This window comes from Ambystoma mexicanum, chromosome 6p (assembly GCF_040938575.1).
Source record: "Ambystoma mexicanum isolate Mex_15411 chromosome 6p, UKY_AmexF1_1, whole genome shotgun sequence".
In the NCBI taxonomy this organism is placed as follows: domain Eukaryota; kingdom Metazoa; phylum Chordata; class Amphibia; order Caudata; family Ambystomatidae; genus Ambystoma; species Ambystoma mexicanum.
This window is the reverse complement of record NC_090935.1, coordinates 331,200,437-331,218,247: the sequence shown is the minus strand read 5'-3', so window position 1 is coordinate 331,218,247 and position 17,811 is coordinate 331,200,437. Positions and strand designations below refer to the sequence as shown.

At 45.3% G+C, this 17,811-nt stretch overlaps 1 protein-coding gene across 1 annotated transcript in view; it reads right to left on the bottom strand.

The window, feature by feature from the left end:
* Nucleotides 1–6,657: 6,657 nt before the first annotated feature.
* The window catches only part of TARS1 (threonyl-tRNA synthetase 1), a 202,602-nt gene continuing 191,448 nt past the window's right edge, over nt 6,658–17,811 (bottom strand). The window contains exon 19 of the mRNA XM_069627089.1: nt 6,658–8,046. Within this exon, the coding sequence (XP_069483190.1) occupies nt 7,898–8,046 (149 nt within the window). The 3' untranslated portion in view covers nt 6,658–7,897. The remainder of the gene's footprint in view (nt 8,047–17,811) is intronic.

The following is a 17,811-nucleotide window of genomic DNA, read 5'->3' as shown; positions in this document are numbered from 1 at the left end:
TGGATGCAAGTGCGAACCTCCGGGGTGGAGGGTGCGCCAATGCAAGTGCCGAGGGAAGACCAGAGCTGGGCCGATTCGGTGTGGGAGGTCAACGGCCCGGAGGATGCATAAAGGCCCCGGACACCAATTGCAGCAATTGTGGGATTAGCAGAGGAGAGTGGAAGGGAAGGAGGGGATAAACAGGAAAGTCTTAAGGAGCTGCTGGAATTTAAGAAAGTCCTGCTCAAGGCGCAGAGGGAGGAGGAGGCTGTTTCCCTCACACAGAGGGAGCCACCTGAGGAAAGCGAACGACCACCTACCCTCCGTTTAGCAAAACAATTTACACACAAAGAGTCGGTGCCATAGGAACGTAGTGGTTTAGAGGGAGAGTACTTAGTAAGATAAAGTTGAAGACAGTGTGGTCCCCAGGCCCAGACAGCCTTGTGGATGATGCAGAGGGATTTGAATGTAATCTGTCCAGTAACTGGGATCCAGTGAAGTATTAAGGGCAGGAGATATGTGGTCCCTGGGCTTAAGGCCAAGGATAAGTCTTGCCCTATTCTGGATTAGCTGGAGGGGGTCGCAGAGTGGAAGAAGGTAGATTCAGGAGGAGACTATCACAGTAGTCAAGCCTAGAGAGACCAGCACTCGTGTAATATTGAGCCTCTGGGGGGAAAAGTGAGAAATGGGAGAATTTCTTCGAGAAGGCAGAGCTAAAAGTGTGACTTCTTGGCAATATCCTGAGTGTGAGGGAGGAAGTAGAGAGAGGAGTAGAACATAACTCCAAGGTTTTTGGCTTCAGATGGATGCTCGAATACAGATTGATGGCCGAGGAGACAACCAACCAGTTTAGTGTGTGAGTTGAGATGGGGCAATTCCATCTTCTCCAGCAGCTTCCCGAGAAAAGGGTGATGTTGGCAGGCCAGGTAGGGTATGAAGGTCTTCTAAGGAGTGGGCACACAAGGGAGGAGGGGAATGATCCAGTGTCAAAAGAGTGATTGCAGAAATCTGCGAGAGCAGAGGGGGCAAGAGCCAATGTTATCCTTGATGGTCCTGGATGAGCAAGGGAAAACCTGTTTAGAAGAGACCTTCATGGAGCGGACAACTATGGTTACTTCTTCAGGTGCGACAGGGGAGGACGACGACGGTGGGGGGCTAAGGGAGGTAAGGGGGTGTGTAGCAAGGTTGATCAGGATGTCCTGAGTTTTGGTGGTGAAGTGTGTGGGCAGTGCGTTGCAGAGGGCCAGGGAAGGACAAGGGGAGGAGGAGACTGCGGAAGGATTGGCTAGTTCCTTGAAGATCTTGGAAAGTTCAGCCGTGTTGTTGGATGCACCAGAAACCTGTGCCTGTATGTGGGCGCTTTTCTCAGAATGGATGGAGAGTCTGTATTGCCTTTGGAGCAGGCGACAGGCCAGTATGTCAGAGGATGAGTCTGATGTTTGCCACTTCCGTTCTGCCGCCCTGCACATTAGTTTCAGGGCTGCAACTTTGGAGTCCTACCAGGTGTTCTGCTTAGAGGCAGGTTTCAGGCGGACATCATGTCTGGGGCAAGAATGTCAAAGAGCATTGGCAATGGAAAGGTGGAGGCGGCAGAGGGCAGACTCAGGGGCAGACTCAAGAGGTAGGGCGGTGAGGGGGGATGAAGGTGGAAGCGAAGGCAGGAGCTGACACTCCTTTCATCGAGCGTTTGTTAGCGAACGAGGTTGGCAGGGCTTTTGGGGGGGCTGTGGGGAGTGGTCAGAGAGCCAAAGGGACATAGGTGGGAGGAGAGAATGGTCTGACTAGGAGAGAGGGGTGATTAGTGGGGGGAAGAGGGTGAGATGGCATTACAGGCTCCACATGTGCATCCATCCTTTAAAACTGATGATAGTATCAGCAAGCCCTTCTTCTTAGGCTTCTTAGGGATCAGATCATCTTCATCAAACTGTAAGTGATTTCAATCCAGCACTCCAACTAAGTCGATGCCTAGTATGGGATGCCCAATGGAAACCCTTATTTATATATTTTTATGTCAAAAGTTCTTCTAATTCTGGATGATGTACCCTTATATAACGCCCCTCTCTTTGAATCCCCCCGGTCTCACTGAACCAAGAAGGTGGTTTGTTTTGCAAATTATAAGATTTGAAGAATTGAACAATAGATAGATTATACTTTCATGAATATGAATAATATCTGAATATCACACTTACGAATATGAACAATGATCAGCAATGGGTAATATTACAATATCAACAATCTCTTGAATCAATTAGGAGTAGGAATAGGAAGAATAAGGTAGCAGAGAATACTTTGTGTGGGTTGAATGAAATGCAGTGATATGAAAGAATGCAACACAGAAATAAACTGGATATGAATTTAACCAAAGACAATGTGATCAGTCTTTCCCCGTTATTACTCACTCCCCCCAATATGCAATATGAATAGATGGAATGAGGGCACACAGGTTTCAGGAATAAAAATCAACAATTGCAGTTTCAATCCCGATTCCCCCCAGAAAGCTTAGAGAGAACAGTAATGATTTTAAAACAGGTCAATTGCTTTTAAATGTAATATGAATTGAATGGGAAAAATGCTGAAAATGACTTTAATTTGCTAACTTGAAAAACCGAACTAGTGAGAGTGGCTTTGGATTGTTTCAGGTCAACACTAGCAATGATTGTAGAATGATTAGCAGATGGGAAACGAAATTCAGAAGTTGAAAGCAGGAAATAGCTGTTTTTAAATGTGGTGCAATTTAGCCAAATGCAAATTTGCGGCAACTTTTCTGCGTGCGAGAAATGCGATTACGGAAAAACTAAGGAATTGGAATGTCGTTTGGGGCTCCTTCAAAAGCTGAGGATGTTAGCTTCAAAATGACATTTGAATTTCGTTCCTAGCACGTACGGTTCAAAAGTTAGAGGTTTTAGTAGAGGTCGATTTTTCTCAAAAGGAGTCAAGATTTCTAATGAAATTGCGCTTTGAATTGCAAACAGGTTGGCTTACACTAACAATTATCACAGGATTAGATGAATGAGAACGGATTCATAATGGACAAAAGAGATTATACAATGCAGTCCGGATATGTTGGAATGGGTTGGATGGATTACTTTAAACTTAGAGATGAATAATGTCAGTTCTACGCTAAATACTCACAACTCTGGTTTAAAATGGACCCGTCAAAGATCTGGTCAAGGGTTTGGCTGGGATTCGATCGCCACTGGACAGGTCTCAGGCGCTTGGTTCTGCTCTCAGCACTCTGGTCTCTGCACGGCCTATTGGACTGGATCTGACGGGTTCTGGGTTACAGCTCTGCTGGACTGATCTGGATCTTGGGTTCTAGCACAGGTTTTGGCCAGAAGTAGCAAAACAGCTCAGCCAGGCTGTTGAATGAGTTAGGTTAGGCCCCGTGGAAGTTTACGGGTTAAATCAGGTTTGCAAGATTTTTAAAGGCCTGCTGAAAAGGGTTCAGCTTTTTGGGTTAGGCCTCTGTTTCAGAGTTCTAGAGTCTGGATCTGTAGTCTGGTTCTGGAGATGGGTTCTTCCTGCAGAGCACTTCACCGGTAGATCAGTGATGAGTGAAAGTGTCTGTGTCTGGGTCCTCAACAGTCCCTATTTATCCATTTTCCAAAGGGGTGGTGAGGCTGATTTCACAATGCTCAACCCTCTAAGGATCTGATAGGTCAGAGAATTCCCCCTCTCCTGATTGGAGAAAGGAACAGTGTGTTATCATGTCTCATGACACTGTTAAGGGCCCAGAAGAAATCCCTCCCCTTTGCTTTTGCTTAGAAAATCAATTTTTCCCAAAAAATATATTTCCAATATGCACAACTTGTTAATAATACATAATTACATGACAGATTGATTAAGGTACGTTTCTGTCCAAATCTGAACTTCCTACGAGTTTTGGTTCATAAATGACAGTTTTTCGTGTTTTTTCTTGGTTACACATTTTCAGATCTGTACAATTTTCTTTTTTACACATACATGCACATACTATCTGGGCATATTCCTGTAATTTTTCATGTTCCTAACATAATCACAATAGCTAGAATATGAACAATTTTGTGGTTCAGTCTCTGAATGTCGCACAGATTCCAGATTAGTTTTAAACTGCGCTAATTTTTCATTTTAATAACCTATAAATTTCATATTTGTATCAGTTCAGTACAATTTGGTATACGTCTTTTTCAAAAAGATATTTCCTGTGCTTTCTGAATCCACACAACGGTTTGTGTCTGCCTCCAAGGTCTGGCTGGGCTGGAGGGTCACATGGTCTTCTTCCTGCCAGGGCAGTTGGTGTCAGTCACACCCGAATTGGCATTTTCTATTCAGTTCAAGGAACCCATTGTCTCTTTCCCAGAGCAGCAGAGGAAGTCTCCTACCCTTCTCATTAACATGCCAATGCAATATCCTCTCCTTTTGGTGGGAAGGAACAGGGTGGTATGTTCTCAGGGGAAGAAAGCCTCTTTGAAGTTTTAGCTGAATAAGGTTACCTTATGGTCAATTGTGACATAGTTCCTTGTGAAAAATTACAGTTACAAATTTAAAATAAGCAAAAATATCTTCAATTCCAGTCTTTCAACATGTAAATCAATGTGTGGCACTCTATATTGCATTTGATGGAAATCCCTTTGGCATATTTAGCTTTTTAGACACAAGTTTCTCCTGTCAGATTTAGAGATCACCAGCGTCTGACAGAGGCGAGTAACGGTATTGCAACCATTTTTGACAGATTTCTTTCCAGCAAGTAATCTTCAATGTGGAATTTCTTCTGATAAGTGTACTTCTGTGGACATTGTATTTATGTGGATTCTTGAAGTAGAATGATGTTTAACACCCAACAGGGAGGTTGGGTCTTTTGGGTGGTTTGTGAGCCATGATTTTTGCAAATTTGACAACCAAAAAAAAAAATACGGATTTCCACACAGCTCTGTTTCTTTTGCAATCAGCCTTTCTCTGTGGGCAGCCAATGGTGGGTTTTGGCAGTGGTCTCCTGTGTTACCACGGAGATAGGCAAAAGTGGATGGCGGCCTATTTTTCAGATTTTTACTGCACATTTCTGGGTGATTTTAGCGAGCAGAAAGCTTTCTAGTGGCCATTCTGATGTTCCTGATGCCAGCAATGCACAGTAATGTTGCAGGGCCTGGACTAGTGGGGAAAACATCCCACAAAACATACCGTGCAATGAGGTAATATAATCCCTTCTAGCGGGATGAATCTCAAAGTCATGGATTCCTCGACTGTCGACGCCAAGAGTCCTATAGGGCTGGCGCCAGCAGAACCGACGGCGCAAGTGCTCTAATTTTTGTTGCAGCTTTCACAGTTCTTGTGCTCTTTAGGCACATGAGGAGAGGTTGAGTCCCTTGCGGTGTGCTCGCCGGTCTTCTATAAAGAGGAGGAAGCGGGTGGACCAGCTGTCTCAGAGACCTGCATCATTTTCAAGTGGAACACTTCCCACAATTTCTGCTGAAACTGGTTTTGAAGGGGTCGTTCCTTGAGTGAGACATTTTACAGTGTTTTAGACTGTTTATTTTCCCTCTTTCGTGGAGGTTTTCTCGCCGATTTTCGCTTCAACGGCATCAAACTTGGAGATTTAGTGCATCCAAGTGTCAATTTGGAGGAGGCTCTCTCCTTTAGGGTCTTGAGCGTCTTCATTTGATTTGAGCCACAGACTGCCACTACATGACCGGCATTGAGGCACCACAGAAAAATGTGTGGGTAGGTCGGGTACATTTCCATGTCACAATCACATTTCTTAAAACCCAAAGGTTTAGGAGTCAACATAGTCGATGAAATAGATAATTTTGAAGGACATCGAAAAAATGTGTCAGACAATGATTTCTCAGAGGCGTTGAAGGGTATTTATTCCAAAGAAGCGTGTTGGGCATGCAGAAAGAAGGAACTGAGGTCACGGGGTGCTGTGTGCGCTATTTGTATCAATGGCTACATCACACCCGGGTCCTGCTGCCAAACATATAGGTCACCAACGCTGAGCCGCAAGATGCCTCCTGAGAAAACAAATTCAGAGATCTGCAATGGCAGGAAAGAATACCCAAGAAGAGGAATCCATGGGAGGACACAATCCATTCCAAATCTAAAATAGTTCACTATGAGGTTACCATCCTGGGTTTCATGTTCACATAGGAGTAATAGGCATAATACAGTAAGCTAGAAAAAAAAAATCTAGTAGCATTCCACAAACATACAGTATGCGGATAAAGCAACTGAGGTTATGGAATGGAACGATTCCATATAAACTGTCCCCAAAGTCATGACCGGGATCTTGTCAGGCAACGATGCACAGCGAGGCCTGCTGAGGGGCCACACTGAACCTTGTGGTAGCTGAAGGATTCTTTTAAACCCTGAATAATTTAATAATTTGTCAAAGGTTTGGCAATGTATTATAACAGCTAGACCAATGATTCCAATCATGCCTTGATGCTCGATCAAGGCATTTGAGGAAAATAGTGGCAGTCAGAACATTTGGGTGGCGTTGTGAAACAGCAGGGTGCGCGTGATGCAAATAGAATAATTATCGTAGTCCAGTCTATGCGTGAAATACCAAAGCTGGGGAGCGGGTAGCGGACGCCACACTGTACTGTGTTTTTTCCACAGATATTGACAGCTCATGGCAAATCCCATGTAATGGCATTAACAACATTTGACCATATTAAAACAAAAGAACACTCTGCAAATCTGTGTCGTTTCAATTCTATTTATTGCTATTCTATTTTACCATAAAAACATAAAATATTTTAAAAGCGCTATTTCAATTGGCACAAACAATTTACACTAACCACTAAACAACTTTGCTCAGTGTACAAATGATCATGGTCACCCATTAAATGCAGAAAATACATGCAACATTTACCGACAGAGCGTCTAAAAAGAAAAAGGAAGACAAGGAAAATACTTCATGGGTAAAGTAGCACTTTTAAGTAGATGTAACAAGAAATATAGCTGGTAAGGACATTTCCTCTACTTGTCATCAAGGCTGCCTTTTATGCATAATTGCAAATAAAAAGTTATCCCAACTGCTGCTTACACTTTGATCAAAACACACTATGTTCAAGTTGGAACATTTGATCTATTTTTATTTCAGAAAATATAATTTACATTAGTAAATGGTGTGCACCTTGCATCAACAAAACATATGGCTGCTGGAATTGTAAACATAAAGATACATCAGTGGTTTAACTACATTTGGTACACAGGGACACAGATGATTAAAGGGAAGCTGCGGCCATGGGATTGTTTCCCCTTTCCATGCCCCTTTTCCCACCATTTTTCCAGTGATCGACCTTTATTTTTCTTTTTCAGCGCTAGCGAGAAGAACAATACCTTTGAAGTCAATTTTCTTGTGATAGCCCCAAATGCTGTCCTCCGGTAGACCAGTTTCTCCCAAAAGCTGCAGGGGAACACTATGGGACTTTTCAGTGTCCTACTTCTAGTAAAGACACTGCCAATGTGAAAGATGTTGCAAGCGTAGTGATGCTTCTTGGGAAGGTCCTCTTTCAGTCACTTTACTGCAGGAATGATGTACAAAAGGACCTGGATTGCATTGATTTGAATGAGATCACACCCAACAGCCAAGGGGTGCTTCTCCCAAAGTCTGAACAAAGGATCACAGGAAGGCATAGGGGGAGGAGGGAAATAGAAAGAATAACAAATACACATTTCCTGAGGCTGCCCCATTAACCAACCATTGTGATGTTGGCTCAAAGGCATATTTTACAGTACCCTGAGAGAACTACAATTCTTGATGACTGTAGAACGAAAACAATCTGGGTTTTTTCATAAGAATGAGATTTAGTCACTTGTTTCATTTGGCTCATTCAGTAAAGCTATACCTCAGCAGTGCGAGCAAGCTACTTGCATAGCATATTACAAAAATTACTCCCATGTTTTTCTTAAGTAAAAAGTGGCAGGTTAAAAAGGTTTAAAACTCCTCTTCTGAGTGCTTTGAGCGAGCCTGCTTCAACTGCAGAAGTCTTTCTATAGTTTCTGCTACTGTACGCTCCCCATGGACCTTGTTATCTCTAGTACGTATATTGACTGTTCCACAGTTTTTCTCCTTTTCACCAACCACTAAAAATAAAGCAGAAGATTAAAAAAAAAAAAAAAAGATTAGTCATGAAGAAAATAACTCTGTACACTTTACAAAAAACAAAGTCAAAATAAACAAATCTAAAAATGGAACTAGACATTTAGAGAAAAATTAGTTTGGGCTATAAGGTGTTGCTTGCGACACCTATAAGCCAAAACTATTGTTATTATTATTATTATTATTATTATTATTGCATTAGGGTACAGATAGGTAGGGGTGTACTGGGAGCCAAAAGAGGCCCTGCCCAATGACAAATGGAGGTGGGAAACAGAGTTTATAGTTGCTGTTTGGTTATGTGCTCACCCATTGCCTGCCCATGGCCATGTTAATCCCTATGGACATTCCCTATCATTCCTGCCTTCGCCCGCCCAAAACGCCTCCTCAAACTGAGCTTGCTTTAATCAAGGCCTTCCATCAGACTTTACATTCAAAGTGCATACCTATTCAAAGCAGTCTTCTGTGAGTTAATGACTTCATTGGAGTTGTAAACACACAGTCGTACCAGGCCTGCCTTCAGCCACTCTATTCATAAGCACCCTGCAAGTCCTTCACTGAAATTCTGTTAACAACTAGCATTGGAAAAGCTACTGAAGTCCTATTTAAAACAAGCAAAGCAAACATTTTTGGCAGGTGCAAAGGTTTAAAGCTTTTGCCAGGTACTGCTATATACCATGCGGGAAACAGGGAGCATGTCATAAGTGTAGTGTAATAAGGGATGACGGTTTATGTTTAAGCAGAGCTACGTAGCACACCTTGCAAATCTGCTACTTGGCAGTAGCATATTGAGGAGACCATATGTAACTTACGAGGCTTGTACTAGTAGCTTTAGGTGCTCTGCAGCAACATGCAGATGAATGTTAAACTGTCACTTCATACAGTGGTGTGTTATGTTACTGGGGCTGCGTTTGGCATTTACATGGCATCTTTGGTGGAAAATTCAGGGCAGTTTTGAATTGTATTATTTATTGGGTATTTTTTATGCGCCTATACACAATGTGCTTCAAAGTGCAACAAGACAAAGGGGGCTGGGAGGGGGATAGGGATGACAAACAAAACAGTCCTACTAGGCCTTGTGACATATGGATCGTGCAAGTGCCGTAACAAGAGGTGTAAGTGCGGAAGAACCCAAGGAAAAAACGAGTGCCAGGGGAAGCTAGGTGGGCAGTGCCGGGGGAATGCAGAGTGTACATGGGAAGGAAGTTCACGTGCTAAGTGCAATGTACAGGGCTGAAGGGCTCAAGGGGTGCAGGCCCAGCCAGACTAGTGCAGGGGTTGGGGGTCCAGAAGGGCAAATGCAGGTAGAAGGGGTTGTGGGGGGCGGGAAATTAGGGGAGATCGCATGCAGGGGTAGACTGGACAAGTAGGGCCTGGTGCCCTGTAAGAATCTGAAGGAACCAGGCAACCTGTCAAGAGGAAGACAGGGACATTATTGGGGTTGGGGCAGAGGGCAGGAGGAAGAGAAATTGAAGCTCTCGAGAAGCTTACAGAACTTAAGGAGATCTGGCTCAAGTCTGAGAGGCCATTCCAGAAGGAAGGGACCTGCGGAGGAGAGAAATCTACCTCCCTCTCTCCTTGGAGAAGAGTCTGATCTGCATAGACCGAAAGGTTCTAGCAGGACGGTATTTAGGGAGAGAGTTGGATGTAGCGGGGTGCCAGAATCCAGAAAGCCTTGTGGATGATACAGAGGGTCTTGAACTTGATCCTTGCAGCAGCCGGGAGCCAGTGGAGAGATTTTAGGGCTGGAGAGATGTGGTCCCTGGGCTTGAGGCCAAGGGTAAGTCTTGCAGTCCTATTCTGGATTAGTTGAAGGGGGCAAAGGGAGGAGTTAGGCAGATTGAGGAAGAGGCTGTTGCAGTAGTCCAGCTTGGAGAGGAGCAGAGATCTGGTGACAGTTTCTGGGGGAAAGGGAGAATGCCTCTGAGGAGGCGCAGCTGAAAGTGGGCCTTCTTGTCAAGGTCTGTAATGTGAGGAGAGAAGGAAAGGAGAGAGATCAGTTGAAGAGGACTCCAAGATTTTTTGTCTCAAAGGAGGGTGACGGGAAGGTGCCCATGGAGGGCAGCCAGAGTGCGGTAGGGAAGGAGGGAGCAGGGGTCCCAATGAGAAGGATCTCTGTCTTACTGTCATTAAGGCAGAGATCGTTAGCAGTGCACTATGCCTGAATAGCAGAGAGGCAATCAGGAATGAGAGGACGATGAGGAGGGAAACTTGAAGGAGAGCTGCGTGTCATCCACATAACACATGAAGTTAGGAGAGAAGGTGGAGATCAAATGGGCTAGAGTGGCCAGGTAGATGTTGAAAAGCCAGGGTAAAAAGGATAGAGCCCTGTGGGACAATGCAGGTAGAGAGTGAGATGGAGGAGAGAAAAGGGGTACAGGCACACTGCAGGTAGAGAGTGAGATGGAGGAGAGAAAAGGGGTACAATGTCCTTTCATCAGCAGAGTATTTTTCATTTTTTTTTTTAAATGAAAATCTTTCAACGAACAAATTCAAATATATATATAGGGGGTTGGCAACGTGCATGTAAGAGGTGGGGGGGGTCGGGAATAGAGGAAAAAAACAATGGGAGATGGGGAATTTGGGACAAACCACCCAAAAATAAAAATACTATGAGTTTTTAAAAAAAAAATTATTTTATTGACATATATTCAGGTAAAACCTGCAATTTTATCAAAAAGTTCCTGTATTACGGTCAAAGTCTTGCTGTTAGGTTTCACGGAATTGGCTTCCAACAGGTCCGCCTAATCGTCAGTGGTGGACGGAACTCACCCGGGTTTCTCCGGACTACCGGTACCATAACAGCCACGAACTGGAGGTCGCCGGAGTAAAGGATGCCTCATTGATCTGTCGAAAAGCCAATTCGGTTAAGTTTGCCATTGCCACCGTCCACCTGGTGGTTTCTCCCGATATTTTTCTGTTCCATAGATCTTCTTCGTGGATCGGTCATGGATTCGAGATCAGAGCTAACAGGTAGTTGGCTCTATTTTGTTCGGTGTTGGTGGCAGTTTACAAGTAGATGTTTAAGTGTTTCCACCACCTCCGTTTTTTTGCATAGCCGACAGCTCGGATTAGCTACGACTCCTCGAATTGATAGAATTTCTCGAGTCAGGAGTACGTTCAATCATGCTTTCATAAACAGGATTCTTTTTCTTTTCTCTGGAAATTTGTTGACATAGTTCAGTGGGTTTTTTACCGTGTTAAATGTAGGCGGCAGATGGAGTAAAAGTTTATTTTCTGCCGCTGTCTGTAATGTATTGATCCAATCCATTTCTTCGATTTTTTGTTTGATTCTGTCCGGATTTTCTTTCAAGTCTACTTCTGTGTATATTATTTCGGACAACATTTCTTTTCTGATTTTGGCCCACTTTTTGAGTGCTTTGCAGTTGCCGTTTTCCAGTTCGTCTTTGATGACGACGTAGGCGGGCAACGAGTCTGCCAAAATTATTTTTCTAAAAAGTCTCATGGCGCTTTGGTCCACTGTCGAAGCTAAAGAAACCAAACCAAGTTCCCTTCGGATAGCCGCCATTGAAGTCGACTTTGGTAGGCCAAGGACGGCTTTCCAGACCAGACCTTCCAACTTGCTCCATACGGTCTGGGGATGAAGAGTGAGGCCTCCGTTCCATACGCCAGCGCTGGTACAACTTTTGTTTTATAAAAGTTGATTGCGGGCCTTAATGAGAACTTGCCGAACTTCCTATCCACAGTTTTCATTTGCGCTGTTAGTCTTTTCGCTTTATCCCAAAGTACGGCTTGCATAGCCAGATCTGTTTTTAAGTTGTCTATTTGAAAGCCCAGGTATCTGATATTTACCTTTTCGATCTTAGTGTTGGCTAGATTCCACGACTCCTGTTTCGAAGGTTTGTGTTTTTCATTGAAAAATATTAAAAAACCATTGAAAACAAATCCGTCGATGAAATGACATAGAACCTGAAATACTCCAGTCGAAACTGGGAAGGATGGTCAGAGAGCAAGGAGGTCAACCAGTTAAAAGCCATATCTGTGATGCCAAGGGAATCACTGAGCCGATTTATAAGGGGGAATGATTGACTGTATCCAAGGCAGAGAAAGTCAAGAAGGATAAGAACGGAAGGCGAGTTGGAATTGAGATTAGAGAGAAAGTCCTCACGGGTGTTCATGAGTGCAGTTTCCGTGCCTCTTGCAGATCCGAAGCTAGACTGGTGGTCGTGGAGACAACCAACAGATAGTGTGGTGGATAAGCTGGGAGATGGCCAGCTTCTCCAAGAGTTTGCCCAGAAGGGGGTAATGGAGATAGGGCGGTAGTTAGTCGGACTAGAAGGGTCGCCAGAAGGCTTTTTTGAGGAGAGGGTGCACAAGGGAGTGCTTGAGGAGTGAGGGGTAGGATCCAGTGGCATAAAGAGATTGCAGAAATCAGTCAAGGCTGGAGCAAGGGAGACAATGTCGACCTTGATAGTTCTAGAGGAGCAGGGGAGCACCTGTTAGAATGAGACTTTCATAGAGCGGACTTGTCTAGTAACCTCATCAGGAGATATGGGGAGGGGGGGAGAGAAAAAGGAGGGAAGGGGGCAGGGGGCCAAGGGAGGGCTAAGAGAGGATGAGGGAGAAGGGAGTGTTGTAGACTAGAGGGAGGACAGGATGTCCTGCATTTTAGTGATGAAATGAGGGGCCAGTGCAGAGGAAAGCAGAGACTGTGGTAGGATTAGCAAGATTCTTGCAGATTTGGACAAGTTCAGCCATGTTGTTAGTGGCCCCAGAGATACAGGCTTGGATATAGGCCCTCTTTTTCGAGAAGATGGAGTATCTGTATTGCCTTTGGAGCAGGCAGCAGGCCTGTTTACCAGAGCATGTGTTTGAAGCCTGCCACTTACGCTCAGCAGCTCTGCACTTGTATTTCAGAGAGGCCAGGTGTCATGATGCCTACCTCCAAGGAGCCAGGTCCGACCCAGCAACCCCAGAGGCAGGCATCATTTCCCCCAGGGGAGTGCAAGCGGGCCCAAGCTGGGGCCCTTTGGACGCTATCCTGGCGCCTTAGGCACCAGGCTCATGTTGGACCTCTGTCCTGGCGCCTTAGGCGCCAGGCTCATAAAGCTAGACATGTGTTCAAGTGTTTTAATGTGCACTTACCTGATGCAGACCATGCTGCCACATCCAGGCCCTCTTGAGGCCTGAATGGAACTACTTTACCTGTGGGACTACTTTCCACCCGGGTGTGGTCGGGGAAGGATACATACCTGATCGGAGGAAGGATACACACTTGGGACTTCTTCCAAAGCTATTTAAACCACACCCGATCAGCAACTCACGCTTCGCGTTGTTCTGCTCCTCGCAGCTGGACGCTCACCGTGTCAGCTCCTGCATCTGGACTTCAGCCACGCCTGTCAGCATCCTGGGTCACCTGCAAAGGGAGACAAGAGACCTTACCAGCTAAATCTGCACCACGGAGACATCACCGACGATCTTGAAAGGGAAGACATTTTTAAAAGCATTTCGTTACGATCGCTGCAGCGCTGCATTTCACTCACCTTTCCTGGGTTCCTCCATCTTCAGCAGCGATCATCCGGATACACAGCCACTTCCCAGAGTCTAGAGAAAAAGACAAGAATAAGAGGTGAGAGAAGGAAGGGAATAAGACTTACCTGTTGGGTCATTCCCATTTCATTTCGGGTCTCGCCACTTCCAGGCATTTTCCGGACCCCGGCCCCTATGGGGAAAAAAGACAAAGACATTGAATGAGCGTATGCAAAGACAGTTCCCGAGCACTCATCCAGAACTAACCTACCATTTACTGTAACTGGAACTGCACGTTTCACTTCGGGTCGGCGCCATATCTCCGGCATTCCGAACCCCGGCCCCTAAGGGGAAAAAAGACATAAGCATTAGCGCTTGCTGCAAAAAGACAATGAACATTATTATTAAGCTTGGACTTTTGAACTTGCAACAGAACTTTTACAGAGCCTTACCTGAATAGTCAAGCTTACCTGAACTCCCATCAATCCTCAATCCAGTGAAGTAACTGGGTTTCAACGCGCCCCTGCATCAGAAGCAGGATGGAGAGCTCATCCTTCCTGACCCTAAGGTGAGACTTCACAGGGAATCGTGGAAGGGTATCGTGGAGGGTTGGAAGAGAGTGGGAGGCTTGAGCATAACTCAGTCAGTAGGTAATACTCCCTTTTCACGCACAGGGGAATATTCCTGCGAGCCGGAGAAGCCAGAGTAGAGGGCCCTTCCTGTTCATCTTCAGAGTCCTGCGCTTCACCATTGAAGAAGCATCAGCACTCGAAGCCAGACCTGCGCCTCCGTGGGAATCAGGTGAGCGTTACAGAACGCGAAGCCTACCCACAATTTCCCACCCGGGCGCTATGGAGACTTCCAAGACTGACCAGCTGGCCCAGCTTTTGGGGGAATTACGGGTACAGGTGCACTCAGCCCGCCAGGAGACTAACGCTCTCAAAAGAGAACTGATCTTATCCAAGGAAAGAACAGATGACCTAGCCAAAAGGTTATTACAGGCCCAGGCAGGGCACACTCCTTTACCTAATTCCGGAGACATTTCCACATCAATGGGTTTGAGTAACCCGGTACAAATTAATCTACCTGGACACATGCCTTTGGCCCCGCCTGAACGTTTTGCGGAGGATCCCAAGAAATATGCCGTCTTTATGAACCAATGTCGTTTACACTTTCTATGCAGACCCGGAGCCTTCCCTAACGACCAGACCAAGGTAGCCTTTATACTATCTTACCTCAGTGGCAGTGCTGCCGATTGGTCTATTCCATTGGTAAATCAGGATGATCCCATTCTCCAGAATTTTCAGGGCTTCCAGGCCAGCATGGAAAGATTGTTCACTCGACACTCTCAAGGACAGGCCCTTGATAACGAACTGCTATCCTTACGACAAGGTAATCAGGATCTTCTGTCCTACATAGCCACCTTTAACAGACTGGTTGTGGAAACTGGATGGCCAGAAAGCAAAAGGATCACATTGTTTCATCGAGGCCTGCGCGGAGAGCTTAAGGATGTTCTAGCTCAGATAGTAAACCCACCCCAGGTCTGCGCAGACTACATTGACTTGGTGGTTCAGCTTGATCACAGACTTCAAAATAGAAAAGCAGATCGGTACAAGTATGAAAACCGAGCACCGATCAAAACCCACGCTAACTCCAAGAGTACCGACGTATCTGAACCCTTGCAATTCGGTGGTGTTAAAGGACCATTAACGCAGAAAGAACGAGAGAGAAGGCGGCAAATGCAACTTTGTCTGTATTGCGGGACTTCCGGTCACTTTCTTCGAAATTGTCCAGTTAAACCACTTAAGAAGGTGGTTGGAGCTACTGATAACGAATTAGTGACACCTGATTCGGGAAACGACCTAGCCCGGCAAGCGTAGGGGTCTGCTTGCCGAGCTTGAAAACTAACTCTTTGACCTCGCATTTTGTCATGCCAATGGCGCTCGTGGACCCAAAACAGCCTCAGCAGTTGCATGCTATAAAAGCATACATCGACAGTGGAGCTATTGGAAATTACATAGACCGTGAATTGGTTTCCAGGATTAAGCTTCCTCTCCGCCCGAAAGTAACCCAAGATGTCATTACTACAGTAGATGGAACAGAAATAGCCTCAGGGCCTGTAACGCATTCCACTGTTGATGTGACACTGGTGGGTCAGGATGGTCATAGGGAAGCAATCGTGTTTGATGTGATCAAGGCCCCACAATTTCAAGTAATTCTTGGAATTCCTTGGTTAGAAACACATAATCCCAGAATTGACTGGCGAGCAAAGAAGATCATTTCTCCTGATTGTGAACCAACTTGTTATCCAAGAAATCCAGCTATGGGTCTAGCCTCAGCAACTTCCACCCCTGTACAGCTACCGTCAGAATACCAAGAATTCTAAGACGTTTTTCAGAAAGAACAGGCTAACACGTTACCTCCCCATCGGTCTTATGATTGCCAAATCGATCTGGTACCCAATGCTCAACTACCTTGTAGTAGGATTTATGCTCTTACGGAACCTGAGAACCTGCATTTGCGTCAATATTTAGATCAGTACCTAGCCAATGGTTTTATTCGCCCGTCCAAGTCTCCTGTTTCTTCAGCTCTGTTCTTCGTGCCGGAAAAAGAAGGCGACCTTAGAACGTGTATAGACTATTGCGCCCTAAATCAAATAACGATTAAGAATCGTTATCCTCTGCCCTTGATCCCTGAGCTTATCGACCAAGTGAAAGACGCTTGTGTGTACACCAAGTTAGATCTCCGAGGAGCTGATCACCTGGTGCGCATAAAAGAAGGCGACGAATGGAAGACTGCATTCCGCACCAAGTTTGGGCTCTTCGAATATCAGGTGATGCCCTTCGGTTTGTGCAATGCACCTGCCGCCTTTCAGTACTTTATGAATGATGTTCTTCGGGAACTTATCGACGTCTGTGTCATTGTTTACATTGACGACATCCTGGTGTACTCTTCTTCAGAATCTGATCACAGAAAACACGTTAGGGCAGTTCTTGAGAAACTGCGCCAGCACAGACTATTTGCAAAACTCGAAAAATGCGTTTTTCATACCACAGAAGTTGAGTTTCTCGGATTCATCCTGACACCTCAAGGAGTCCGAATGGACTCGCGAAAGGTGGACGCCATCCTCAAATGGCCATCTCCAAGCTCGGTGAAGGGAGTTCAGAGCATGCTTGGCTTTGCCAATTTCTATCGAAGATTCATCCCGGAATTTTCCCGAACAGTCCAACCCATCACCGCTCTCCTAAAGAAAAACAAACGCTTCGAATGGACTCTTGAGGCCGAACAAGCCTTCCAGGACCTGAAAACCAAATTCACCTCTGCACCTGTATTGAAGCACCCGCACCCAGATCTCCCATACATAGTGGAAACCGATGCATCCAGTTCGGCCATGGGAGCTGTCCTGTCGCAAAGAGACCCAAAAACTAACCAACTACACCCAGTGGCCTTTTGGTCCAGAAAATGTTCTCCTCCTGAAATCAACTACGCAATTACCGATAAAGAGTTACTGGCCATCAAATCTGCTTTCAAGGCTTGGCGTCACTACCTTCTCGGGGCAAGACACACCATCACCGTAATTACGGACCACAGAAACTTACAGTATTTAAAGACGGCCAAAGCTCAATCTTCACGACAACTCCGATGGGCTCTATTCTTTGCGGAATTTGATTTTGTAATTACCTATCGCCCTGGCTGCAAGAATGGAAAAGCGGACGCCTTATCCCGGATTGGCATGGAAGAACCTAATTTGAGCTTAGAACCTGTGCCCATCATACCTGAGCAAAGAATCTTAGGCTTAACTTCATTGCAAACTATTGAGGATATCCAAACGCAAGTAAAACAACTTCTAGACTCTTCAACCTTACTGGAATGGAGTCAAAAGGGTCCTCATTACACCGTTAAGGATGACTTACCCTACTTCCAAGAGCGGTTGTTTCTGCCAAGTAAAGAATTGCAAGAACTTGTTATTGCCCATCATCATGATTCTTTAATGGAAGGACACCCTGGTATCGCTAAAACGGAGGAAAAAATCAAACGCCACTTCTGGTGGCCTTCTTGGAGAAAAGACAAAGTCTTTTGTACTGTCTTGTGGAATTTGCGCCCAAAACAAGGCTCAAAAGAAAAGGCCAGCCGGCCTACTTCAACCCTTGGATATTCCACCGACACCATGGCACACCCTGTCAATGGACTTTATAACAGATCTGCCTCCTTGTGCTGGTTACAACACAATCCTTGTAATTGTGGACTTATTCTCCAAAATG